This window comes from Carcharodon carcharias, chromosome 19 (genome assembly GCF_017639515.1).
Source record: "Carcharodon carcharias isolate sCarCar2 chromosome 19, sCarCar2.pri, whole genome shotgun sequence".
Classification (NCBI taxonomy): domain Eukaryota; kingdom Metazoa; phylum Chordata; class Chondrichthyes; order Lamniformes; family Lamnidae; genus Carcharodon; species Carcharodon carcharias.
This window is the reverse complement of record NC_054485.1, coordinates 62,581,988-62,609,435: the sequence shown is the minus strand read 5'-3', so window position 1 is coordinate 62,609,435 and position 27,448 is coordinate 62,581,988. Positions and strand designations below refer to the sequence as shown.

General features: G+C 47.3%; 1 protein-coding gene across 6 annotated transcripts in view; it reads left to right on the top strand.

The window, feature by feature from the left end:
- Nucleotides 1-8,437: 8,437 nt before the first annotated feature.
- Nucleotides 8,438-27,448, top strand: part of LOC121291511 — an 81,401-nt gene continuing 62,390 nt past the window's right edge. For 5 of the 6 annotated variants that reach the window (XM_041212800.1, XM_041212805.1, XM_041212802.1 and 2 more), the window contains exons 1-5: nucleotides 8,438-8,528; nucleotides 19,697-19,780; nucleotides 20,402-20,693; nucleotides 25,638-25,803; nucleotides 25,923-26,048. In XM_041212800.1, coding sequence (XP_041068734.1) covers nucleotides 19,716-19,780; nucleotides 20,402-20,693; nucleotides 25,638-25,803; nucleotides 25,923-26,048 — 649 coding nt within the window. In that variant the 5' untranslated portion in view covers nucleotides 8,438-8,528; nucleotides 19,697-19,715. Of the gene's footprint in view, nucleotides 8,529-10,192; nucleotides 10,350-19,696; nucleotides 19,781-20,401; nucleotides 20,694-25,637; nucleotides 25,804-25,922; nucleotides 26,049-27,448 lie in introns of all 6 variants that reach the window. The other variant, XM_041212801.1, reaches the window with a different exon arrangement.

The following is a 27,448-nucleotide window of genomic DNA, read 5'->3' as shown; positions in this document are numbered from 1 at the left end:
GCCCCACCCTACTCAATTTCTGTCCCACTGATCACCATCTTACTTCATTCGACACCTGTCCCATTGATCTACCTCCCAGTGCACTCAACTCCCATCCCACTGATCTTGCCCCCACCCCATTCAACTCCAGCCCCAGTGATCTCCCCCCGACTCCACTCAACTCTTGATCTCCCCCTCCATCCCACTCAACTCCTGTCCCACTGATCTCCCCGCAAATCCACTTAACTCCTTCCCCACTGTTCTCCTCCCATCTCCACTCAACTCCTGTCCCACAAATCTCCCTCCTACCCCACTCAAATCCTGTTCCACTCATCTACCCACTTTCTCCACTCAACTCCCATCCCACTGATCTCCCCACTCAAACTCCATTCAGCTCCTGTCCTACTGATCTCCCCCGACTCCAATCAACTTGAGTCCCACTGATCTCCCGCCCACACCTCTCAATTCCTGTACCGCTGATCTGCTCCCCACCCCACTCAACTCCCAACCCACTGATCTCCCTCCAACTCCAATAAATTGCTGTTCCACTGATCTCTCCCCAACTCCACTCAACTCCTGGAGTAATGTGTGCAGTTCTGTTCACCACATTATAGGAAGGATGTGATTGCACTGGAGGGGTGCAGAGGAGATTCACCTGGATGTTGCCTGGGATGAAACATTTAAGTTATGAAGAGAGGTTGGATAGGCTTGGGTTGTTTTCATTAGAGCAGAGAAGACTGAGGGGCGACTTGCTTGAGGTGTACAAGATTCTGAGGGGCATGGACAGGGTGGATAGGGAGTAGCTGTTCCCCTTGGTTGAAGTGTCAGTCACAAGGGGGCACATGTTCAAGGTGAGGGGCAGGAGGTTTAGGGGGGATGTGAGGAAAAACGTTTTTACCCAGAGGGTGGTGACAGTCTGGAATGCCTCAACTCCTGCCCCATTTATCTCCCCCTCCATTCCACTCAACTCCTACCCTACTGATCTCCCCTCCATCACTCTCAACTCCAGTCCCAGTGATCACCCCCAACTCCACTCAACTCCTGTCCCATTGATCCCCCACCATGCTCAACACCCGCCCCATGGTTCTCCCACCCACCTCACACAACTCCTGTCCCACTGATCTCCCCCCAACTCCAGTCCCACTGACCTCCCCCCGACCCCACTCAACCCCGTCCCACTGATCTCCCCCCAACTCCACTCAACTCCTGTCCCACGGATCTCCCCGGCCAAGGTACCCAACACCCGTCCCACTGATCTCACCCCGTACTCAACTAAATTCCCGACCCACTGATCTCCCCGCACCCAACTCAACTCCTGTCCCATTCATCTCCCACTCCACTCCACTCAACTCTGGTCCCAGCGATCTCCCCGCACCCCTCTCAATTCCAACCCACTGATCTCACCAATCTACTCAACTCCTGTCCAACTAATCTCCCCCCATCCCACTCAATCCTAATCCCACTGATCTCCACCCAGCTCCACTCAACCCCCATCCCACTGATCTCCACCCAGCTCCACTCAACCCCCCATCCCACTGATCTCTACCCGGCTCCACTCAACCCCCATCCCACTGATCTCCCCCCAACCCCACTCAACTCCTGTCCCATTGATCTCCCCATCAATTCTATTAAACTCCTGTCCCACTGATCTCTGCCACACCACTCCTGTCCCAGTCGTCTCCTCCCCCCACCCCACTCCACTCCACTACCATTAACACACCCAACCCCACTCAACTCCTGTCCCACTGATCTAGCCCCCACCGTGCTCAACACCCACTGCACTGTTCTCCCACCCACCTCCCGTCCCACTGATCTCCCCGCAACTCCAGTGCCACTGATCTCCCCCCCCGACTGCACTCAACTCCTGTCCCACGGATCTCCCCGGCCAAGATACCCAACACCCGTCCCACTGATCTCCCCTGTACTCAACTAAACTCCCGATCCACTGATCTCCCTCAACTCCAATCAACTCCTGTCCCACTGATCTCCCCACACCCCGCTCAACTCCTGTCCCATTCATCTCCCCTCCACTCCACTCAACTCTGGTCCCACTGATCGCCCCACACTCCACTCAATTCCAACCCACTGATCTCACCAGTCTACTCAACCCCTGTCCAACTGATCTCCGCCCATCCCACTGATCTCCACCTGGCTCCACTCAACTCCTGTCCCACTGATCTCCACCCTACTTCACTCAACTGCCGGTCCACTGATCTCCACACTAACATAGTCAACCCTTGTCCCACAGACCTCTCCCCAACCCCACTAAACTCCTGCCCCACTGATCCCCCACCCACCCTACTCAACTCCCGTCCCACTGAACTCCCCCCTAACCTAGTCAACCATTGTCCCAGAGACATCCCCCCGACCCCACTCAACTCCTGTCCCACTGAACTCCCCCCAGCTTCACTCAACTCACTTTCCACTGATTTCCCCCTATCCCACTCAACTCCTGTCCTACTGATCTCCTCGCTACTTCACTCAACTCCCATCCAACTGATTCCCACCCAACTTGTGCTGTCCCCTATTCTCCAGCCCACTCCACTCAAATGCTGTTCCACTGCTCTCACTCCCTACGCTACTCAACTACTGATCTCACCGCCAGCCCTCTCAACTCTGTACCACTAATCTCCTCCCCAGCCCACTCAACTCCTATCCCACTGATCTCTCCACAAATCCACTCAACTCCTGTCCCACTGATCTCCCCCCAACTCCAGTCAACTCCCATTCCACTGATCTCTCCCCGACCCCACTCAACTACGGTCCCACTGATCTCCGCGCAACTCTACTCAAGTGCTGTCCCCAATCTCCCGCCTGCTCCAATTAACTGCTGTTCCACTGATCTCCACTCAACTCCCATTCCACTGATTTCACCCCAACTCACTCAACTCCTGTCCCATTGATCTCCCCCGACTCCACTCAACTCTGTCACACTGATCTCCCCACCACTCCACTCAAGTGCTGTCCCTTGATCTCCCCACCCACTCCACTCCACTCCTGTAAAACTGATCTCCGCCCACCCCACTCAACTCCCATTGCACTGATCTCCCCGCAACTCCATTCAACTCCCATTCTACTGATCTCCCCCAACTCCACTCAACTCACGTCCCATTGATCTCCCACCTACTCCACTCAACTCCTGTTCCACTGATCTCACCCACAATGAACTCAACCCTCGCCCCTGATCTCCTCCCTGCTCCACTAAACTCCTGACCCATTGATCTCCCCCATACTCTATTGAACTCCTGCCCCATTGATCTCCACCCCATTCCACTCAACACCAGTTCCATTGATCTCCCCCAAACTCCAATCAACTCCCGTCCCACTCATTTCCACCTTGCCTCACTCAACTCCCTTCCCACCAATCTCCACCTAACTGCAATCAAGTCCTGTTCCACTCATCCTTCCCCCAACACCACTCAACTCCCGTCCCGCTGATTGACCCGCAAGGCCACTCAACTCCCATCTCATAGATGGACTCCCCCAACTCCCCCTAACTCCTAGCAACTCTTGTCCCACTGATCTCCCCTACCCCAATCAACTCCCGTCCCAATGATTTCCTCACAACTCCATTCAACTCCTGTCCCACTGATCGCCACCTTATTTCACTCAACACCCCTTCCATTGATCTCCCCCCGATTGCACTCAACTCCCCTCCCACTGATCCTGCCCCCCACCCCACTCAACTCTTGACCCACTGATCTCCCACCCACTTCACCCAACTCCCGTCCTGCTGATCTCCACCTTACTTCACTCAATTCCCATCCCACTGATCTCCCCTATCTCCCCCCGACTCCACTCAACTCCCATCCCATGGATCTCCCCCCCCACCGCACTTAACTGCAGTCTTACTGATCTCACCCCCACTCCACTCCACTCCAGTCCCACTGATATTCCGCCCACCCCACTCAACTGCAGTCCCACTGATCTCCCCCGCAACTCCACTCAACTCCAGTCCCACTGATCTCCGACCCATTCCACTCAGCTCCAGTTCCGCTGATCTCCCTCCCACTCGACTCAACTCCAGTCCCACTGATCTCCCCCCACTCCACTCAACTCCTGACCATTGATCTCCCCCACAATACTCGTGGCCCATTCAACATCATCTCAAAGCCCACCTGCTTATTGATATTGTTAATAGCTCCATTTCCTGATGCACTGTCCTTTCTCTTTGAACACTGCTGTCTTCAATCGCTTCAAAATTCACTCAACCCATCCATTGTCATCAACTTGTGTCCCATCTATAACTTTCTTTTCCTAAGATATTCAAATTGTGTGTGTTGGAAGGTTACAGTACCTTTCAATACTCTACCCATTTTTCAGTTTTTCAGATGCTTCCTGTCAGACTGCTCACAGCACCCATATTGCGTTTGCAAAATTCACAAACCACTGCAACCAAGGTGCACCGTCCTTCCTTAAGTTCTTAGATTTCTCTGAAATGTTGGAAAATGCGGCCAATGCCACCCTCCTCCATTCCTACCTCTCCGAATGCAGTCGGAACATCACCAGCAATGGTTTCTCTATTGACCTCCAAAACTTAACTTCCTAACGGTTTATCCTTGGCATCCTCCTCTTCCTTATCTACATGCTGCCGCACATCTACAGATATTAACAAAGAGCTCGACCTCTCCAGCACATCTCCCAACCATGTCAGCACACATTTGTCACACTGCTTGCTCATCAGCAATTGTGGATGAGTCACAATCTCTTTCAACTGAACTTGAGGAAAACTGAAGCCATCGTTTTCAGTTCGGGTTCACTGCCACTGACTCCCCTTTCCCTAACCATGAACTGTGAAAAAACCTGTTCAACTACAACTAAGCTTCAGAATCCATACCCTATCCATTACCAAGACTGCCTACTTCAAACAATCATTGCCCATTTCTGTTCTTACTTCAGTCAATCCAGAGTTGAAATTCTAACCCTTGCCTTTGCCATCTCTAGATTACTACACGTATTAAATTTACATCCTCATTCTCATCCTCATCCTCCCAAGATGTGCATAGTCTTGCCTCACTCCTCCAATCATATATCCTCTCCCTGTTTTCTTCAATCCGATAACGCTGGTCTTTTATATATCGTCCCCCACAGCTCAGCTCAGCACCGCTATCTGAATTTTGATCCCTAGCTCCTTGACATCTCCATTTCTCACTCCTCCTTTGAAAACCTTGGCAAGACTAATTTTTACAATTAAGCATTTGGTCACCTATTGGAGCCTCCCACTCCAACGGCATGGTATTCATTTCCAATTATTGAGGGTTGTGAAGTACCTTGTGGCCTTTTTAAAGATAATGGTGTTATTTGGATGATTTATAGGGGACATAGAGGGAAATAATTTCCTCAAATGAGGGAAACCAAAACATAGGGTTCCCAATCCTCTCACAATCAGTCAATATAGGGTAGGGCACTGCCTCTAACAGCACACAGGTTCTTGAAATGAATGCAATTGGACCATGGGATCCTTCACCACAAGTGACTATGAAGGTGGGGACTAAATTTAATATAAAAGGGAATGAGGATAAATATCTGAAAAGGAGAATATAAAAGGATCTGGGGATTTCAGGAGAGGGTGACAGTACTTGGTGCAACTTCTGCAATTTCTTGCTTTCTCCTCACACCTGCTCATGAGCGTCCTCCTGGTTCTTCAAATTACTCTTATAACATAGAGTCATTTATGGCACAGAGGAAGGCCATTCCATCCATCAAGTCCATGCTGGCTCTCCAAGGAGAACTCTAATCAATCCTGTTTCTGTTCTACCCCCATAGCCCTGCAGGTTTGTTTCCTTCAAGTGTCCATCCATTTGAAATCATTGGTTGTTTCTGCTTCCAGCACCATCATGGGCAGCGAGTTCCAGGTCATTACCACTCATTGTGTAAAGCTCTTTTTAATTCCCCCTGCACCCCTTGCCTAAAACCTTAAATCTGTGCCTCCTAGACTTTCTACCATCAGGTAATGGGAACAGTTTTTTTTTGTTTACCTTATCTAAACCTACCATTTTCTTGTTCACCTGTGTCAAATAGCCCCTCAATCTCCTTTGCTCCAGATAGAACAACCCCAATTTCTCCAACCCAATGTTGTAGCTATAATCCCCCATCTCTGGAACCATTCTGGTAAATCTCCTCTGAATGTTCTCAAAGACCCTCATGTTCTTCCTAAAGTGTGGTGACCATAACTGGATACAATACTTTAGATGTGGCCAAACCAGAGCTTTATAAAGGTTCAGCATAATCTCCCTATTTTTGTACTCAATACCTCTATTTATGAAACACAAGATCCCATATGTTTTGCTAACCACTCTCTCAATATGTCCTGCCACCTTCAATGCCACCATGCAAATGCCAGGACACTATGCTCCTTCACACTCTTTAGAAATGTGCCATTAAGTCTACCTCTCCTTATCCCTTCTGCCAAAATATATCACATCACACTTCTGCTGTGAAACCACAAGTAAATATTCACAACGTCAGGGAATCCATTAAGGTAAATGCAATAACATTTTTATGTGTCATATAGCCAGAATGTCACATTATGAAAGATTTAGAAGCGCCTGTATCCAGGCTGTTCTGCGGTGATTCTAGAATCATAGAATGGTTATAGCACAAAAGGAGGCCATTTGGACTGTCGAGTCTGTGCTGGATCTCTGCAAGAACAACTCACATTTTTGCATTCCCAGCCTTTTCCCTGTAGAAATACGCATTTTTTTCTTCATATAATTATCCAATTCTCTTCTGAAAGCCTCAACTGAATCTGTCTCTCAGGCAGGGCATTCCAGATCCTAATCACTTGCTGTGTGAAAAAGATTTTCTTCATGTTGCTGTTGTTTCTTTTGTTAATCGTCTTAAATCAGCATCGTCTGGTTCTTGACCCTTCCACCGATGGGAATAGCTTCTCCCACACTGCCCAGACCTTTCTAATTTTGAGCACCTTTATCAAATCTCCTCTTAATCTTCCCTTCATTAAGAACAACCTCAGCCTCTCTAATCTATCTATGTAACTGAAATCACTCATCACTATTCTCAGAAAGTCAGGAGATAGTGAAACTCTAGAGCTCTCTCCCATGAAAAGATGTTGAAGCTGGGGGTTGATTTAAAATTCCAAAATTGCCATCAGTAGATTTTTGAAATAAAAACAGAAAATGCTGGAAATACTCAAACATTTTGACATCTGCAGAGAGAGAAAAACATAGTAAAAATTAGGGTGACCAACCGTCCGGAATTGTCTCGGAATTTGGCTTCCCATCCCGCTTCCTGGGACACCATTTGTCCCGGATTCCTCAGGGCAATGACTGTGGAGACTGCTCAGAGTGTACCCTCTTTCCACTGCCAAACATCTTTGGTGTCTGCATATGCACATTCCGGAGCCTACGCTCAGGCATGAAGGAGGAGGACAGGTTGACACTCTCCTCCCTAAGAGTTGTTTGACTTCGGCAAGTTGTTGGGGTTAGGGGGTCCAGCAGTGGGAAAGGGGTCCCAGCTGGCGGCGGCAGCAGTACTCAGGCCTGATTCAGGCTGGGGGTGTTACTGATCGGATCTGGTGGCAGCATTCTTGCGCCCGAATCCAGGGTATCGAGACCTGCAGAATCCCAGGAGGAAGGGGGTACTTGGCAGGCCCAAAGGGGAGGGGGGTGTGGCAGGTCTGAGAAGGGAGGGGGGTCTGGACAGACTCAAGGGGGATGGGGGCCTGGCAGGTCAGCGGGCGAGGGTGGGGTCTGGCAGATCTGAGGCAGATGGGAGTCTGGCAGGTTCGAGGGGGTGGTTGGGGAGAGGGCTTCTGAGTGAGCAGGGAAAGGGGGATTTGGGGAGAGGGGATTTTGAATATGTCTGTCAGGGGAGGGGAGCTGAGCAAAGGATGTTTATTTGTTGAGGAGCAGTATGGAACTTCGAGGAACAAAATCAAAAAGGAAAAATGTAAGTGAAGAAATTTATATGCAGTATGTTGTGATAGGCATAACCTTTTACCTGAACAATTTATTTGGGCTTCCTCGACCCTGATGATGCTGATTCCCTAAACCTCCCGCCCCCAGGTCTCTGACCCCCCTCTCCACTGGTGAGGTGACTACTCTCATTTACCCTCAGTTGGTTAACATATCAGGTCAGTAACCTTTCCATAGATGCTGCCTGACCTGCTGAATACTTCCAGTTTTGCCCATTTTTATTTTCGATTCTCAGTATTCTGCTTTTGGACCAATAGATTTTTGTTGGTTAAAGAGTATTTAAGGATATGGAACCAAGGTGGGTGGATGAGGTTAAAATACAGATCAGCCATGACCGAATTAAATGGCTAGACGACTTGACCGTCCTCCTCTTGCTCCTAGACACAAGGCGTTATGGGAAAGGGAATTAATTAAACAATATTTTGGGTGTTTGGTTTAAATTTCTGGCCTGAGGCCTATCTCACCACCCCGTTGCCATGACGCCGGAGTGGCTGACGGGCGCATGCGCACTGGCTCCCGGAGCCGCTGAGCGCCGCCGCCATCTTGGAGCCGCCTCTCCTCGGGTCAGTGACCTTTAACCCGGCTCTGACGGTCCGGCCCGCGCCGCCGTTCCACGTGAGTTAATGTTCGATACCAGCCGCCCCTCCCCCTCTCACTCCTGCCACTTCCACCGGCACCGGGCTGCCCCGGGCCCTGTCCAATCCACAGGCAGTTCCCGGCTTCCGCGGCTGCCCGTTCCCCTAGCCAGCTGCCGGGCCGCGGCTCGGACAACCACTTGACCCCCAAACCCGAGCCCCCAACTCCCTCCCCGAACCCCAAACCCGGGCCCCCAACTCCCTCCCCGAACCCCAAACCCGAGCCCCTAACTTCTTCCCTGACCCCCAAAGCCGGGCCCCCGCCCCCAACTCCCTCTTCGATCCCTAATCTCCACCCCAACCCCCAAACCTGGACCACCAATGCCCTCCCTGACCCCCAAACCCGGATCCCCAATCCCCTCCCCGGCCCCCAATTCACTCCCTGACCCCCAACCCCTCCCCAGCCCACAGCTCCCTCCCCGACCCCCAAAACGCAGGCGCCCAACCCACTCCCCGGCTCCCGACCCCCAAACCTGGACCCCCAATTCCCTCCCTGCCCCCTCCCCCCCTCCCCTCCCCTCCCCTCCTCTCCCCTCCCCTCCTCTCCCCTCCCCTCCCCTCCCCGGCCTCCAAACTCCTGCCCGACCCTGACCACCCCAACTCTCACTCCAACCCCCCCCCCAAACTTTCACTCTGAACGCACCCTGGCCCCCCGACTCCTCTCCCCCCCCCAACTATTTCTTCCCCACTGGCCCCCAACTACTCCACCCCCCCACTTCCACTTCCTGCCTCCCACCCCTCACCTTCTTCCCCTAGTCCATCTCGTGGCCCCTGCTTACCCCCAACTCCTCTCCCCCCTACCCTATCATTCCCCCCCCCCCAACCTTCCCTGCCCCTTTTATTCATACCATTGTGGTTTTGAGTTCACTCGAGGCTTTTTGCACAAGAGTGTAGGCTGACATTCCAGTGCAGTACTGAGGAAGTGCTGTACCGTTGTCAGAAATGCCATTTTTCAGATATGATGTTCTAAGAGGCCCCATCTGTCCTCTGAGCTGTTTGTGAAAGATCCCATGGTTGGATTTGAATAAGGGTGGGGCATTCTCCAGGCCAATATTTATTCCTGAACCATCATCCCAAACTGATGATCTGGTCATTATCACATTGCTGTTTGTGGGAGCTTGCTGTGTACAAATTGGCTGCTGTGTTTCCGACACTACAACAGTGACTACACTTCAAAAGTACCTCATTGCCTGGAAAGCATTTTGGGACATCTGGTCTTCATGAAAAATGCTATATACATGCAGGTTACTGTCTTTTTCTTCACATAGACCTGGACTCTCTTTCCCCCATTGCTTTCCTCCCCCTCCCCTGTACTCCCGTCTTTTACACACCCATACACCACCTCCCTCTTCCCTTGTATCACCCCCGCCACCCCTGGACAGAGTAGATAGGGTGAAACTGTTCCCATTGATGGGAGAACCAGAAGCAGAGGACACTGATTTAAGGCAAAAACAAAACAAAGGTGACTTAGAAAAACTTTTTTTTATGCAGTGAGTGCTTAGGATCTGGAATGCACTGCCTCAGAGTGGTGAAAGCAAATTCATTTGTGGATTTCAAAAGGGAATTGAATAAGCTAATAAAGGGAAAAAATTTGAAGGGCAATCAGTACAAGCTATATAGAGAATAGCTAAGTATCTCTTGCAGCTGACATGGGCTAGTCGGGCTCAGTGGCTCCTTCATTTTGTCAACACCATCTTCTTCAATCTATCCACACATCTCTGGAACCATTCTCAGAAAGCTGCATCCTCTCTAAAAATCTTCACATCTTTCCTAAAGTGCTCATAATTGGACACAATACCAGGTGAGGCTGAACAAGTGTTTTTTAAAGGCTTACTTGCTTTTGCACTCGATGCTGCTATTTAGACAACCTGGAACCCATTTGCCATTTTAATGACTTTCACCATCTGCTCTATACCTTCAATGATTTGTGTACATATACCCAAGCTCTCTTTTCCTACACCCACTTTAGAATTGTACCCTTTACTTTATATTGCACCTCCTCATTCTCCCTACCAAAATGTATTACTTCAAACTCTGCATTAAATTTCATCTGCTACCTGTCCATCCATTCCACAAGCCTGTCTGTGTCCTGTTGAAGTCTATCACTGTTCTCCTCACAGTTCACACTCAATGTTGTCGTTGTGTTCTGTAAAAGTAAGTGAAGCAAATTTAAGTGAATCATGGGTTCCCATAGGAATCAGTGTTAAAACTGGAGTTAGGTTCCTTCGGATGTTTCTTGCTTAGAAAACCCAACGTACAAGCTGACATACTGTACTGTGCATTCTTAGCTGAAATAACTATAAATTGTATAATAAACAAACTGTACCAAATGTTGTGTAAATTCTAATTAGAGAACACTAACCAGTCCCTCACCTTAGACAGGCCCTCGGGTTTGGAGATAACTTGCCTTCACTCAAGTTCGTTAGGTTCTGAGATGGCTGTAAGTCCAATGCATGATCTGCAGACTCTGCTACTATACATGTGGGTCAGGTGTTGCTTGGAATGCCAGTTAAATGAGTCATTTGGAGGCTTTTGCACTCTCTTCGTGGTTTTGATTTCCCCTTTCTACATTCACAATGAAGTCTCTCTGTGTTCGGTGCCTTACCAAATGAATGTTCTCTCATTTCAGTCGACCGCCATGAGGCAGTGGAGATGTTTGACCCCTTAAGGGATCCTTTAAGGACATCCTTAAAGCTTTTCAATGGAGGTGACTTTGAGTGATTAGCGCCTCGATGATGCTGTGATTAGAACCTCGAAAATGGGTGTGATTGGCGCCTCGAAGATGGGCATGAGTAACGCCTCGAAGATGGGCGTCATTGGTGCCTCGAAGATGGGCGTCGTTGGTGCCTCGAAGATGGGCGTTATTGGTGCCTCGAAGATGGGCGTGATTGGCGCCTCGAAGATGGGCGTGATTGGCGCCTCGAGGATGGGCGTGATTGGCGCTTCGAAGATGGGCGTGATTGGCGCCTCGAAGATGGGCGTGATTGGCATCTCGAAGATGGGTGTGATTGGCGCCTTGAAGATGGGCGTAACTAGCACCTCTGGGCATGCCTCGTGCCTCAAAGGAGGGCGTGATTAGCATCTCGAAGATAGGCATGACTAGTGCCTCGAAGATGCGCATGATTAGCGCCTCTGATGGGCGTGATTGGTGCCTTGGTGATGGGCGTGATTGGTGCCTTGGTGATGGGCGTGACTAGTGCCTCGGTGATGGGCGTGACTAGCGCCTCAAAGATGGGCGTGACTGGCGCCTCGAAGATGGGCGTAACTAGCACCTCTGGGCGTGCCTCGTGCCTCAAAGGTGGGCGTGATTAGCATCTCGAAGATAGGCATGACTAGTGCCTCAAATTTGCGCATGATTAGCGCCTCTGATGGACGTGATTGGTGCCTTGGTGATGGGCGTGACTAGTGCCTCGGTGCTGGGCGTGACTAGCGTCTCGGTGATGGGCGTGACTAGTGCCTCGGTGATGGGTGTGACTAGCGCCTCAAAGATGGGTGTAACTAGAGCCTCTGGGTGTGACTCGCGCCTCAAAGATGGGCATGATTAGCATCTCGAAGATGGGCGTGACTAGTGCCTTGAAGATGCGCGTGATTAGCGCCTCTGGGCGTGACTAGCGCCTCAGTGATGGGCCTGATTAGCGCCTCGGTGATGGGCCTGATTAGCGCCTCGGTGATGGGCCTGATTAGCGCCTCGGTGATGGGCCTGATTAGCGCTTCGGTGATGGGCCTGATTAGCGCCTTGGTGATGGGCCTGATTAGCACCTCTGATGGGCGTGATTGGCGCCTCAGTGATGGGGGTGATTGGTGCCTCGCTGATGGGCGTGATTAGCGCCTCGATGATGGGCGTGATTAGCGTTTTGATGTTGGCTTGGAAAAAGACCTTGCTGTTGTACTGTCTGTCTTGTCACTGGACCTGGAGGATCTTTTGAAGACATTGCTGATGGTGCTTTGAGGTCCCTGCTGCAACCCGCAAGCAATTGAGACTCCCAAGTCTCAAAAACATAGCTAGGAGTGAAGAAACCACTGCTGCCTGGTGAACCATCGCCCTTAGTCTTGGGTTTCAAATCCTGGTTTTCAAATGCTCTTATTCTCAGTCGGCTGAGTTGGCACATCGGCAGCAATGATGAATTTCATCCTGTTTGCCCCAAATTAATCTTAATTGACAGAAGGGTGTTGTGCTATGGGCAGGCTGAAAGAGGAACTTTGTTTTCTGGGCATTGGTCGTAAAAGGCCCATTTTCTCATATGTTTTCTGAGTGGGCATAGGCACAAATGTCTTCTATATATAGAAACTAGGAGCAGGAGTAGGCCATTTGGCCCTTCGAGCCTGCTCCGCCATTCATTATGATCATGGCTGATCATCCAACTCAGTAGCCTGCTCCTGCTTTCTCCACATACCTTTTGATCCCTTTCACACCAAGAGCTATATCTAACTCCTTCTTGAAAACATACAATGTTTTGGTCTCAACTACTTTCTGTGGTAACGAATTCCACAGGCTCACCACTCTTCTGGGTGAAGAAATTTCCCCTCAGCTCAGTCCTAAATGATCTACCCCATATCCTCAGACTGTGACCTCCTGGTTCTGGACTCCCCTACCATCGGGAACATCCTTCCTACATCTACCCTGTCCTGTTTGAATTTCATAGGTTTCTATGAGATTCCCCCGACATTTTTCTGAACTCCAGCGAATATAATCCTAATCGACTCAATCCTTCTTCATATGTCAGTCCCGCCATCCCAGGAATCAGTTGGATAAACCTTCATTGCACTCCCTCTATAGCAAGAACATCCTTCCTCAGATAAAGAGACCGTAACTGCACATAATATTCCAGGTGTGGTCTCACCAAGGCCCTGTACAATTGCAGCAAGACATCCCTGTTCCTGTACTCGAATCATCTCGCTACGCAGGCCAACATACCATTTGCCGCCTTTACTGCCTGCTGCATCTGCATGCTTACCTTCAGCGACTGGTGCACGAGGATACCCAGGTCTCGTTGCACATTCCCCTCTCTCAATTTATAGCCATTCAGATAATAATCTGCCTTCCTGTTTTTGCTACCAAAATGGATAACCTCACATTTATCCACATTATACTGCATCTGCCATGAATTTGCCTACTCACTCAGCTTGTCCAAATCACACTGAAGCATCTCTGCATCCTCCTTGCAGCTCACCCTCCCACCCAGCTTTGTGTTATCTGCAAATTTGGAGATATTACATTTAATTCCCTCATCTAAATCATTAATATATATTGTGAATAACTGGGGTCCTAGCACCGATCCCAGCGGTACCCCACTGCGTGCCATTCAGAAAATGACCCGTTTATTCCTACTTTTTGTTTCCTGTCTGCCAACCAGTTTTCTATCCATCTCAATACACTACCCCCAATCCCATGCACTTTAATTTTACACGCCAATCTCTTATGTGAGATTTTATCGAAAGCCTTCTGAAAGTCCAAATAAACCACATCCACTGGCTCCCTCTCATCAACTCTACTAGTTACATCCTTGAAAAATTCCAGTAGATTTATCAAGCGTGATTTCCCTTTCATAAATCCATGCTGACTCTATCCGATTTTGCCACTGTTTTCCACATGCTCAGCTATTAAATCTTTTATAATGGACTCTAGAATTTTCCCCACTACCGACGTCAGGCTGACTGGTCTATAATTCCCTGTTTTCTCTCTGCCTCCCTTTTTAAATAGTGGGGTTACATTAGCTACCCTCCAACCTATAGGAACTGTTACACAGTCTATAGAATCTCAGAAGATGACCACCAATGCATCCATTATTTCTAGGGCAACTTCCTTAAGTACTCTGGGATGTCGATTATCAGGCCCTGGGGATTTATTGGCCTTCAATCCCATAAATTTCCCCAACACCATTTCCCTACCGATACTGATTTCTTTCAGTTCCTCCGTCTCACTAAATCCTGTGTTCCCCAACATTTCTGATATGTTATTAGTATCGTCCTTTATGAAGACAGAACCAAAGTATGTATTTAGTTGGTCAGCCATTTCTTTGTTCCCCATTATAAATTCCCCTTGTTTCTGACTGTAAGGGACTTACATTTGTCTTCACCAATCTTTTTCTCTTCATACACCTATAGAAACTTTTATAATCAGTTTTTAGGTTCCCTGCAAGCTTACTCTCGTACTCTATTTTCCCCTTCTTAATCAATCCATTGGTCCTCCTTTGCTGAATTTTAAACTGCTCCCAATCCTCAGGTCTGTGTTATTTCTGGCCAATTTGTATGCCTCTTCCCTGCCTCTAATGCTATCTCTAATTTCTCTTGTAAGCCATGGTTTGGCCACCTTTCCTGTTTTACTTTTGCGCCAGACAGGAATAAACAATTGTTGCAGTTCACCCATGCGCTCTTTGAATGTTTGCCATTTCCTATCCACCGTCATCCCTTTAAGTAACGTTTCCTAATCCATCATAGCCAACTCACGCCTCATACCACTGTAGTCTCCTTTATTAAGATTCAGGACCCAAGTTTCAGAATCAACTACGTCAGTCTCCATCTTGATGAAGAATTCTATCATATTATGGCCGCCCATCCCCAATGGGCCTCGCACAACAATTGCCAATTATTCCTTTCTCATTACACAATACCTAGTCGAGGATGGCCTGTTCTCTAGTTGGTTCCCCAATGTATTATTCCAGAAAAACATCCCATATACACTCCAGGAATTCGTCCTCTACGGTATTGTTACTAATTTGATTTGCCCAATCTATATGCATATTAAAGTCACCCATAATTACAGATGTTCCTTTATTACATGCATCTCTAATTTCCTGTTTAATGCCATTCCCGACATCACCACTACAGCTTGGGGTCTATATACAATTCCCACTGACGTTTTTTGCCCCTTATTGTTTCTCAGCTCTACCCATACAGATTCCACATCGTCGAAGCTATCTTTCCTCACTATTGTGTTAATTTCCTCTTTAACCAGCAATGCAACTCCACCCCCTTTTCCTTTTTGTCTGTCCTTCCTAAATACTGAATACACCTGGATGTTCAGTTCCCATCCCTGGTCACCCTGCAGCCATGTCTCTGTAATCCTGACTATATCATACCTGTTTACATATATTTGCACGGTTAATTCATCCACTTTATTTCGAATGCTCCTCGCGTTAAGGCACAAAGCCTTAAGGCTTGTGTTTTTAACATTACTTGTCCTGTTCCCACTATTTTTCATTGAGGCCCTGTTTGATTCTTGCCCTTGATTTTTCTATCACTGTTCTTATTCCGCTTTCTGTCTTTTGTCCTTGTCTTTGATTCCTCTTCCTCTGACTCCTTGCATAGGTTCCCATCCCCCTGCCATAAAAGCTCAATGACTGAAGTTGGAGTGATTTTGGTTTTGAATTGAAGGCGGTGTAGGTTGAACAGCCAGGTCCTGGTAGACTTAATGGAACAAAGGGTCAGGATCGTCAACAAGTTTGAAAAATTTATCCAAGGACAGTTGGATGGTTTTCTTTTTCTTCTGCTGGTAAATCTTGTAGCAGTTAATGGTACCATTTGGCCAACCTAACCCCGTTTGTTTGGGTTATCCTTGTGAAGATTTCCTTTGCTTCTTCCATGAGTTGGAAAGCTCTTGACGGTTGTTTCGTTGACAAAATTCAAGGGGGTCTTCAGTTCTTGATTCTCTAGCTGCATTAAGTCTTCAAAGGACTGGCTTCTCTGCCTCACCTTTAACAAATGCCTCTCTCACTGGCTTTAAAATGTGCCTCACCTGCTGCAAAGTTAAAAATGGCCTAACTTGGGGCTCCAAAATTAATCAGATGATTGCAGAATCAGGCTCCTGAAGGCTAAGTACTGCACCCTGGATTTTTTACCCAAACAAGCCCTGAGATATGGAAAGCGATTGCACAGTAGCAAATGCCTCTCTCCCACAGTCTGCATCACCCAATGTAAAGCTCCACAGCAGGCACGACGGGCTGCAAAATTGAAATTGTCTCGCAGGACCAAGAAATGGTCCTTTTCTCCACAGAAATGAACATTCCTTGCTTCAACTTCTTCCTTGCAAAATAAACTTGTTGGTTTGAATATTCTTCATTGAGGACTTTGCTTCAGAATTTTTTGAAAAAAAAAATCACAGTTCCCTACAGTGTGAGCAAACACCTCTGGTTGCACTCACTTCAGAATAGCGGCGATCAGGTCACGGGACCCAACATTGGTGCACGACAATGTGAAATGACGCAAAGAACATTAAATCGATATTGAAGATGCAAATCGAGAATATTGGCCCTAAAACTGCATGACATTAAAACGGAAGGATTTAAAGGGACTTACTGTACTTCCAAGTTTTGTGTCTTCTGCAAATTTTGAAATAGTGTCATGCACACCCAGGTCCAGGTGGTTAATGTATATCGAGAAAAGGAATGATTCTCATTTTGATCCAGGAGCACCACCTTCCTTCAGACCACAAAACAACCATTCACCGCTACTCTAATATGAAAGCAAAATACTGCAGATGCTTGAGGTTGAAAATTAAAACACAAATTGCTGGAAAACCTCAGCAAGTCTGACAGCATCTGTGGGGAGAGAAACAGAGTTAACGTTTCAAGTCCGGTATGACTCGTATTCCGAACACAGCCTTTTGGAAATCCATATACACCAAATTACCCTCATCAACCTCCATCAGAAAACTCAAATTCGATAAGTTAAACATAATTTTCCCTTTACACACCTGTGCTGCTGGTTTTCCTTCATTAACCCACACTTGTCCACGTGACGGTTAATTTTGCCATGGATTATTGTTATTAAAAGCATTCCCACCACCAAGATTAAACTAACTGGCCAGTAGTTGTTGGGTTTAACCTCAGATCCTTTGTTGAACAATGGTGTAGATTTGTAATTCTCCGATCCTCTGGCACCACCATTGTATCTAAGGGGGATTGTAGGATTATGGGCATGCCTCTGTGATTTCCGCTGTTACTTCCCTCAGCACCTTAAGGTGTATTCCATTCAACTTCAAGTACAGCCAGCCTTTTTAATACCTCTTTATCATTGTCTGTACTTTGCCATGGGAGAGCAACTCATTGTGTATTTAAATTCTTATCGATTCGCAAACTTCCTGTTCCCAAAACTGCTTGATGGCCTGATTTTTGACTCTATTTCTTTTTGTGTCATCAATGAGCTGTTAAGATTCATGCCTCCAAACCAACAGATGGCCTCCCCCAGCACCTTTTACCCAGTATGTGTGTACCTGCATCATTGCATAACAGCCTGTCGTCTTGAACTCTGTCTGGACTCCAATTTGGGGAACTATTTCTCGAGCTTTTTGTTAGCCATTTTCCATACATCCCTTTAACTTAAAAGCAAAATACTGTGGATGCTGGAAATCTGAAACAAAAACAAAAATTGCTGGAAAAACTCAGCGGGTCTGACAGCATCTGTGGAGAGAAAGACAGAGTTAATGTTTCGAGTCCGTATGACTCTTCTTCAGAAGCTTTAATTTTCCCTTTCTATTTCTTCAATCTATGACAGTCTTGTTCTTTCATCTTAACCCATCCCCACACTTAGCCAGCACTGCTCCAAGGTTCATTTTAACTGGTAATCTACACCACTATCACATTTCCCAGCTGGTTCAGCAGAGAATCGATTAGGACGGAGAGCAAGGATAATGGGTATTGATGAAAAAAAGAGATACTGAGGAAGCTTTTCATCTTACACTCATCAGGTCAGAACCACAAGAATATCAAATTTCACAGAGAACGACAAATTTATACTGCATGAGAAAAGCATGTTGGTTGGATAGATAGTGGACTTTGAGTGGTAGAGGTGTTACCATGGAGAATGCACCAAGGAATAGTTATTTCCCAAGCTTCAACTTTGATTGGTCAAGGCGTTGCCAAGAGGAATGAACCAGGGAAAAAAATGCAATGCCTGGACATATTTTTTCTGTTTGCATAGGAGAGGCCCCTGCATATGAATATATATAGCTTCTAGCACACATAAGTGAGCCACATTGCAAGCTCAATTGATCATTTTAAATTGGCTGTTAGTTTAATTAGCACAATCAGGATCGTTTAGTAACTGTTGTGCAATCATAAAATCGCATCTGATGTTGGATACCGTATTCTGAGTTTTCCAAGCACAGACTGTACTGTATGGTCAGTACTTTGCCTGTTACGAACAGCTGAATGAACGTGCTGTTTGATATGATCCACCAGTTGGGACATATAGCCTTACATACCTGGCAACACACCAGCACTGAAATTCATACACCACATTATTCATTTGTGTGGTAGGCATTATGTCTTTTTGACTTGATGGCAGCATCCTGTTAGTGGAGAATACTATTCATGTTGCTACTGCATAGAAGCAGCATGAAATGGCTAGCTTCACCTGTTGCTCAAATGTTTGAGACACCTCACCCTTCCAGGATAATCTGAGGCACTGAAGTTCTGTACTACCAAATGACTATTGAGAGTGAGTATGTACACCAAGGCCTCAGCTATTATCAAGAGTTGCAGAACCAAGGTGGCGAGTTGGAGTTAAGGTGTGGATCAGCCACAATCTAATGGAATGGTGAAACAGGCTTGGGACCTGAATAGCCTCTTCCAGTCCCTGTTTTCCCCTCACTATCAAATATCCTGGCTCCACTCTATAGGACACCCTGTATCAAGGGCAAACCCAACCCCCTTTTCTTTCACTCTGCACACCAACCCATCCAGGCCCCATCTTTTCCCACCTGCTCCTGATTCACTTGTCCTTTTGATATTTGTTTATATCACAATTACTGCTCCTGTTTCCTTACTTTGAAGGTTCTATATAAATTCCAGTTATTTTAATTTCACACACAAACATTATGTAACCTGGTTTCATCCCTACCCCAACCCCTCCCCCTCCCCCATTTCTCTCTGTTTTTCTTTTAAATTCCGCTAGCTCTTTACTTAATAATATTTAGAATTGTGTGGCTATTACACGTTATTAGGAATTTAGCCTTGCAGTCTCCTTTGTATATAGTGGGTGGGATCATGCTGACGTGATTTGCCTGCTCATGGTAAGCAATTACCTAAGCAATAGGTAAAACCAATACAGTGAAGTAACTCCAGAGGTTACCTGAAGTCTTCACTTTCTGATTGCTGGGAAACACAAACTTGGACATGTGTAACTTGGTTGATGTATTTTCTTACACAGTTAACGGGGCAAAAGGCTGATGGAGACTCCAGGCAGCTTCGATCAGTTGACAAACTGCCTGAAACCAGTGGAGCTTTTAAATGGGTGAGTATTCATTGAACTGCCCACAATAGTTGGTGGTGCTGAATATCCTTTCATAATTGACACGTTTGATGATAACATATGGTTTGTGCCACTTGCCCAATATAGGGACTTTCCCAGCAGGTATAAATGGTGGTGGCTGTATTTATAATTTGCTGTATGAATCATTTTGGGAGATTTTCTGGGTCTGAATATGGGCGTGTTGGACTTTTTACAGTCCTGGTCCTGCACTGTGACCCATATCTGCTGCGTCCAGACAGCCCAGTGTGCTGGGCTATAGACGCTGGAGAATCATCCCCTCGCTTAATACTCGCATCTAATGACCGACATAGCTGGTTAATATCTATGCACTTAATTCCCAACGTATCTAATTAGAATTTCCTGGCTGTTTACACTGGTCTGTACCCCTCAGCCAGGACTGCTCAGTGCTAATCCCATTTGCTCTTTGATGTTTTTATAGCATGTATCCTGTGCACCATAGGAGTATTGCTGTGTGACATGTGATTAGCACAGCCTTCTAAAAGGCTGGAACCTTTATCAGCAGGTTAGGGCTGCAGTAACTAGGTTAATTATCAGGAGCTGTGAACATTGGCTCATGTGTTATTTTTGTGCCACTTTTTAAAGCATGTCTTCTAATGGAGGATCTGGGATCAACAGCCAAATGAGAGAGCATTGCAGTTCAAAGAGACAGAGGAGAAGAGCTCAAAATTTCACGGATAACGATCTCCAAACCCTTCTGAATGAGATGCAACCAAGGAGAGACAGATTGCTTGGTGTGCATGGCAGGAAACCTCAGAAACCTATTTCACGTGCCATGTGGAGGGAGGTGGCAATGGCACTGAATGCCACCTCTCTCACCTCCAGGACTGCAGACCAGTGCCGAAAAAAGTTCAATGACTTGACGAGGGCAGGCAAGGTAACACACTGGGCAAAAACAGAAAATGCTGGAAATACTCAGCAGGTCAGGTAGCATCTGTGGAGAGAGAAGAAAAGTTAACTTTTCTAGTCAAAGCCTTGTCATCAGAACTGGGAAAAGTTAAAAAAGGCAAGTGAAAGGAGGGAGGGTGGGAAAAAAAACAAAATTGTTGGAGTTAATTTTCAGTGCCCAATTCACAACGTAACCTTTGCTTTCATTTTCTTCTTTTTTTCCTTGCAGCTTTTGGTTTTCACAGAATCACAGTGCAGAAGAGGCCCTTCGGCCCATCGAGTCTGCACCGACATGTGAGAAACACCTGACCTACCTACCTACCTAACCCCATTTACCAGCACTTGGCCCATAGCCTTGAATATTATGATGTGCCAAGTGCACATCCAGGTACTTTTTAAAGGATGTGAGGCAACCCACCTCTACCACCCTCCCAGGCAGTGCATTCCAGACCGTCACCACCCTCTGGGTAAAAAGGTTTTTCCTCACATCCCCCCTAAACCTCCTGCCCCTCACCTTGAACTTATGTCCCCTCGTGACTGACCCTTCAACTAAGGGGAACAACTGCTCCCTGTCCACACTGTCCATGCCCCTCATAATCTTGTACACCTCAATCAGGTCACCCCTCAGTCTTCTCTGCTCCAATGAAGACAACCCAAGTCTATCCAACCTCTCTTTATAACTTAAATGTTTCATTCCAGGCAACATCCTGGTGAATCTCCTCTGCACCCCTTCCAGTGCAATCACATCCTTCCTGTAATGTGGCGACCAGAACTGCACACAGTACTCCAGCTGTGGCCTTACCAAGGTTCTTTACAACTCCAGCATGATCTCCTTACTTTCGTAATCTATGCCTTGATTGATAAAGGCAAGTGTCCCATATGTCTTTTTCACCACCCCACTAACATGCCCCTCCGCCTTCAGAGATCTATGGACATACATGCCAAGATCTCTTTGTTCTTCAGAACTTCCTAGTGTCATGCTGCTCATTGAATACTTCCTTGTCAAATTACTCCTTCCAAAGTGTATCACCTCACACTTATCAGTGTTAAATTCCATCTGCCCATTTGACCACCCGTCTATATCTTCCTGCAGCCCAAGACACTCAACCTCACTGTTAACCACCCGGCCAATCGTTGTGTCATCAGCAAACTTACTAATCCTACCCCCCACATAGTCTATGTCGTTTAAATAAATGACACTGGCTTCCAGTCACTAAAGCACCCTTCTGTCATCACCCTCTGCCTCTTACAACTAAGCCAATTTTGAATCCATCTTATCAAATTACCCTGTATCCCATTTGCCTCCTTTATAAGTCTCCCACGTGGGACCTTGTCAAAGGCTTTGATGAAATCCATATAAACTACATCAACTACACTACCCTCATCTACACACCTGGTCACCTCCTCAAAAAATTCAATCAAATTTGTTAGGCATGACCTCCCTCTGACAAAACCATGCTGACTATCCCTGATCAAACCTTGCCCCTCCAAGTGGAGATAGGTTCTCTCCTTCAGAACTTTCCCCAATAGTTTCCCTACCACTGACGTGCCACTCAGTGGCCTGCAGTTCCCTGGCTTATCTCTATAACCCTTCTTAAATAGCGGAACCACATTAGCTGTTCTCCAGTCCTCTGGCACCTCCCCTGTGGCCAGAGAGGAATTAAAAATTAGGGTCAAAGCCCCTGCGATCTCCTCCCTTGCCTCCCTCAGCAGTCTAGGACACAAATCATCCAGACCTGGAGATTTGTCCACTTTTAAACCTGCCAACACCTCCAATACCTTGTCACTCCCTATATCAATTTGCTCAAGAACCTCGCAGTTTCTCTCCCCGAGTTCGATACCTTCATCCTCATTTTCTTGGGTGAAGACGGATGTGAAGTATTCGTTCAACACTCTAGCGATGTCCTCTGGCTCCACCCATAGATTGCCCCCTTGGTCCCAAATGGGCCCTACTCTTTCCCGGGTTATCCTCTTCCCATTGATATACTTATAGAATATCTTGGGATTTTCCCCACTTTTACCAGGCAGAGCTTTCTCATATCCCCTCTTGGCTCTCCTATTTACTTTCGTAAGCTCCACCCTGCACTTTCTGTACTCCACAAATGCCTCTGATGATTTGCTTTCCTTGTACCTGCTAAAAGCCTCTCTTTTCCTTCTCATCGTATCCTGAACATCTCTGGCCATCCATGGTTCTCTGGGCTTGTTACTCCTTCCTATCACTTTAGAGGGAACATGTTGAGCCTGTACCCTCCCCATTTCCTTTTTGAATGCCCCACACTGCTCCTCTGTAGATTTCCCCACAAGTGGCTGTTCCCAGTCTACCTTGGCCAGATCCTGCCTTATTTTACTAAGATCCGCTCTCCCCAATCCAAAACATTTTTTGCAACTTGTCTATTTCTTTGTCCATAACAAGCTTAAATTGTACCATGTTGTGGCCGTTATCACTAAAATGCTCCCCCACCACCACCTAAAAAGTTCAAGAAATCCACTCCATCCAAGCCCTTAACATTATGTCTATCCCAATTAATGTTGGGAAAGTTGGAATCACCCTATTGTTATTGTTTTTACACACAACTGCAAATTGTGCACATATTTGCTGTTCAATTTCCCGCTGACTATCTGGAAGTCTATAATAAACACCTAACAATGTGGCTGCCCCTTTTTCATTCCTAAACTCTACCCACGAAGCTTCATTCTATGCCCCCTCCAAGATATCATCTCTCCTTACTGCAGCAACTGACTCCTTAACTAATAATGCAATGCCTCCTCTTCTTTTACCCCCTCCCCTGTCTTGCCTGAAGATTCTATACCCCAGAATGTTGAACTGCCAATCCTGTCCATTCTTCAACCACGTCTCAGTGATGACTACTATATCACAATTCCACGTGTCGATCCTCACCCTTAACTCATCTGTTTTACCTGTAATACTCCTGACGTTAAGGTAGAGGCCATCCACCTTGCCTTACTCCCTTGAAACCTAATGCAGCTGTACCGCCTCTGACTTGATTGTTTTACTGTATTATGATGTGTCCCTATTCTGCTAACTTATTGTCTTCCTATCCCCTGCCGAATTAGTTTAAACTCCTCCGAACAGCACTAGCAAACCCGCCGTCAAGGATGTTAGTCCCACTCTGGTTCGGATGCAGACCATCCTGCTTGTACAGCTCCCACCTTCCCCAGAAATGGTCCCAGTGATCCAGGAATCTAAAACCCTCCCTCTTCCACCAACTCTTAAGCCACATATTCATCTGCGCTATCCTCCTGTTTCTGAGCTCGCTAGCGCGTAGCACTGGGAGTAATCCAGAGATTACAACCCAAGAGGTCTTGCATTTTAGTCTACTGCCTAACTCCCTGAATTCTTGATGCAAGACCTCATCCTCTATCTACCTATGTCATTGATACCAACATGTACCATGATCTCTGCCTTATCACCCTCCCCCTTCAGGATGCCCTACAGCCATTCAGTGACATCCTGGACCCTGGCACCAGGTGGCAACACACCATCCTAGAGTCACGTTGACGGCTACAGTAGTGCCTTTCTGTTCGTCTGACTGTAGAATCCCCTATTACTATTGCTTTTCCTCTGTTCCTCCTTTCCTGTACAGACAGGCTGCTTGTGGTGCTAGAAGCTTGGCTCTGTCTGCATTCCCTGGAGGAACCAGCGCCCTCATCAGCCTCCAAAATGGAATACCATTTTGCGAGCGGGACCCCAGAGGACTCCTGAACTACCTGCCTGTTTCTCTTGGTCTGCCTGGTGGTCACCCATTCCCTTCCTTCCTCAAGTCCCTTCATCTGTGGTGTGACCATCTCTTTAAACGTGCTACCCACGATGCTCTCTGACTCACGGATGCTCCACAGTGTCTCCAGCTGCTGTTCCAGCTCTGAAACCCGAGCATCCACGAGCAGCAGCTGGACACACTTCCTGCACACATGCTGGTCCCGGACACTGGCAATATCCCCAGCTTCCCACATGGAGCATGAGGAGCACACCATGGCTTGAGCTTTCCTGCCTTGACATATCTTTTTAAATTAAACCTTTTAAATCAATTACTCTAGGGCCCTTCTTTCCTGATCCTCATTACTGCAGAATATACAAACTAAACCATAAAGGACCTTAAACTATAAGCGTTAAAGATAGTAAATACTTACCCGTCCTTACCCACTACTTATCAGTCATTCCTTTCCCTTGTAGCCTCTACTGCTGCAGCAGGGCAAGACCACTCTCTGAAGATTTAAGAAGTTGGAGAGCAAAGAAAAAATGCAAAGAGCACCTCTTACCCTATGCACCAAATTCCCACTGTGCACCAAATTGTCAATATCCACACTCACTCTGGCTGTGTCTCACTTAGGATGAGTTCTCTCCCCTGTTCGTGTGTAAGCACACTGTAGTGCGCATCTAAATAGTCCCTTTCACTGTTCTCTTGTTTTGCATTCACGCAACAGCTGTACATCATTCTGTGATTCACACCTCCTTTAGACACACCTTCCTTTTTCCATTATCACTTCCTTTAATAGCTTTTTTTCTAGTTCCGATGAAGGGTCATCAATCTGAAACATTAACTCTGTTTCTCTCCCCACAGATGTGATCTCCACCGAGCATTTACTGCACTTTGCTTTTATTTCAGATTTCCAACATTCACAGTATGTTGCTTTTGTAACACACTGGACACTTTGGTGCTATCATGTTGTTCACCTCTCTACTTAATAACTACATAGCCATTCCTGCACATGACACTGTGGTAAAGGGGAGGTGGGGGCACTGACTTGGGATTTCATAATACGTGTTGCCAGGACCCTGACTAATTCCTTGCACCCAAAACCTTAAACATCTTTGTGAACTTTAACTACCATATCTAGAACTTCAGTGTTTGATTCAATCTGGGAAAACTTTCTCAAATGCCAAGTGAAACCTAATGACCCATTCTTTTTACAGGAGAAACTTATGCACAATGCCCGTGAGAGGCAGGAGTGCAGAGGAGGCATTCCCAACATTAAGGAGCTCACCCCCTATGAGGAGCAGGCTGTGGAGCTGCTGGGCAGGCAGTGCGGTCTCGCCGTGGTGGCAGATGGAGAAATAGGTGTAACAGTGCAGACTGCAGGTTAGTGCCAGCCCATCTGGACAGACACCATAGTATCCCAGCCACTAACCACAAACTGACTCCTTGATCCCTTGGGTTGTTATGTTTAGAGATCCTGAGCTTATCTTGTTTTCTTGCAGAGCCATCACAGCAATGGGGGCCAGAGGATGATGATGATGATGATGATGATGAGGAGGAGGAGGAGAAACTATGCTTCCTCATAGATTATGATGATGAGGAAGAGGATGACGAGAACAAGCCAGATCGTGAGTCCTTGCAGCTTGATCCAGCTCCGTGTTCCTCTGTCCCAATTCCCTCAGTCTCACCCCCTGCATCTCTGGCTTTCTCACTCCCACGCTCGGGCTCAGATATGGTCACCCGAGCACAGTTAGATGGTGTTAGCGAGGAAGTGGCACTGGGTGATTCCCAAGGCATTAGGGAACCAGAGGAGTGGGGAATGAGTGATGATGTGCCACTCCCCCAGCGGAGGCTAAGGAGAAGAGTGCCCCTGACTTCAGAGCCCTGGGAGCCTGACTTCATGGGCACTCGCCCGAAGAGAAGGATGTTCAGTGAGCATCATACATACGTGCAGGCTCTGCGTTCAGTCTTCGAAGATGTGCAGCATCTGACAGCTGTGACTTTGGAATCTACAGCCCTCATTTGTAACAGCATCAAGGAAGCTTTCACTTCACTGCAGACATCAATGGAGCATGTGGCAGCTTCATTGGAATCTGCAGCACACCCTCACCTCAGAAATGCCCAGGAGCCAGTCCATACGCCCAACCCCACAGAAGTGCAAAGTGCTGCCCTGGCAGTAATAGGGGAGAGAATAGACAGTACCCTATGTGTTGGCTTTCAGACTCTGGGGGCTGGGATACAAGCTGCTGTGTCTCAGGGCTTTCAGGATCTGATAGCTGCCATTAGACCAACCATCCCGCTGGTCAATGGGAATACAAATCCAGGGCCTAGTGCAATGGCAGTGCCTGAGGGTGACTTGCCTGGAGCAGCTAGCTCTCAGGACAGCCATGCATGGCAGGCCTCTGACCTACCCTCTCATAGTACCAGGCCAGCAGACTTTAGGAGGCGATACCAGACTGCCCACACAGAAGCTCAAGCGATGCAACCAGCGGCGGCTCCCTGCCAGGAGCAAGCTGCCCTAGGAGGAGGGCCGCCTCAATCCCATGAGCCTTTTGTAGCGCAGGAGCAGCCAATCACCTCTTGTGATACTCACATTACACCGAGGAGAAACAGTAGAATAGGAGACAGAAAGGCCCGTTTAGCTACTCCAGGAAAACACTGCGTGAAAAGAAAGTAGGACAAAGTGTTTACTTTTGGGTTGATTGTAAAAAAGGAGAATGTGGACTTACTTTGTGCTCAGACATCCAATCAGTTAAGTAAGATTTGGATGATCATGTTGAGCCAACAAAGTATGATGTGATAATCTAGGATGGATACCAGAGTGAAGGATTTATCATTTGTCTGGAGGAGGGTAGGAGGAGTTCTTGGAGTTGTGGCAAAGGTGCTGTCCTAAGATGAGAGGACCTCAGTGCTCAGTTTTGTGCAGCCTCTGAGGAGTCCTTGTAGCAAAAGTCAGCCTGATGCTCCTCCATATTGATCTGCCTCCAGAACAGCTAGGCTTAGCTCCCCAGGCATGTACCTGTCCATG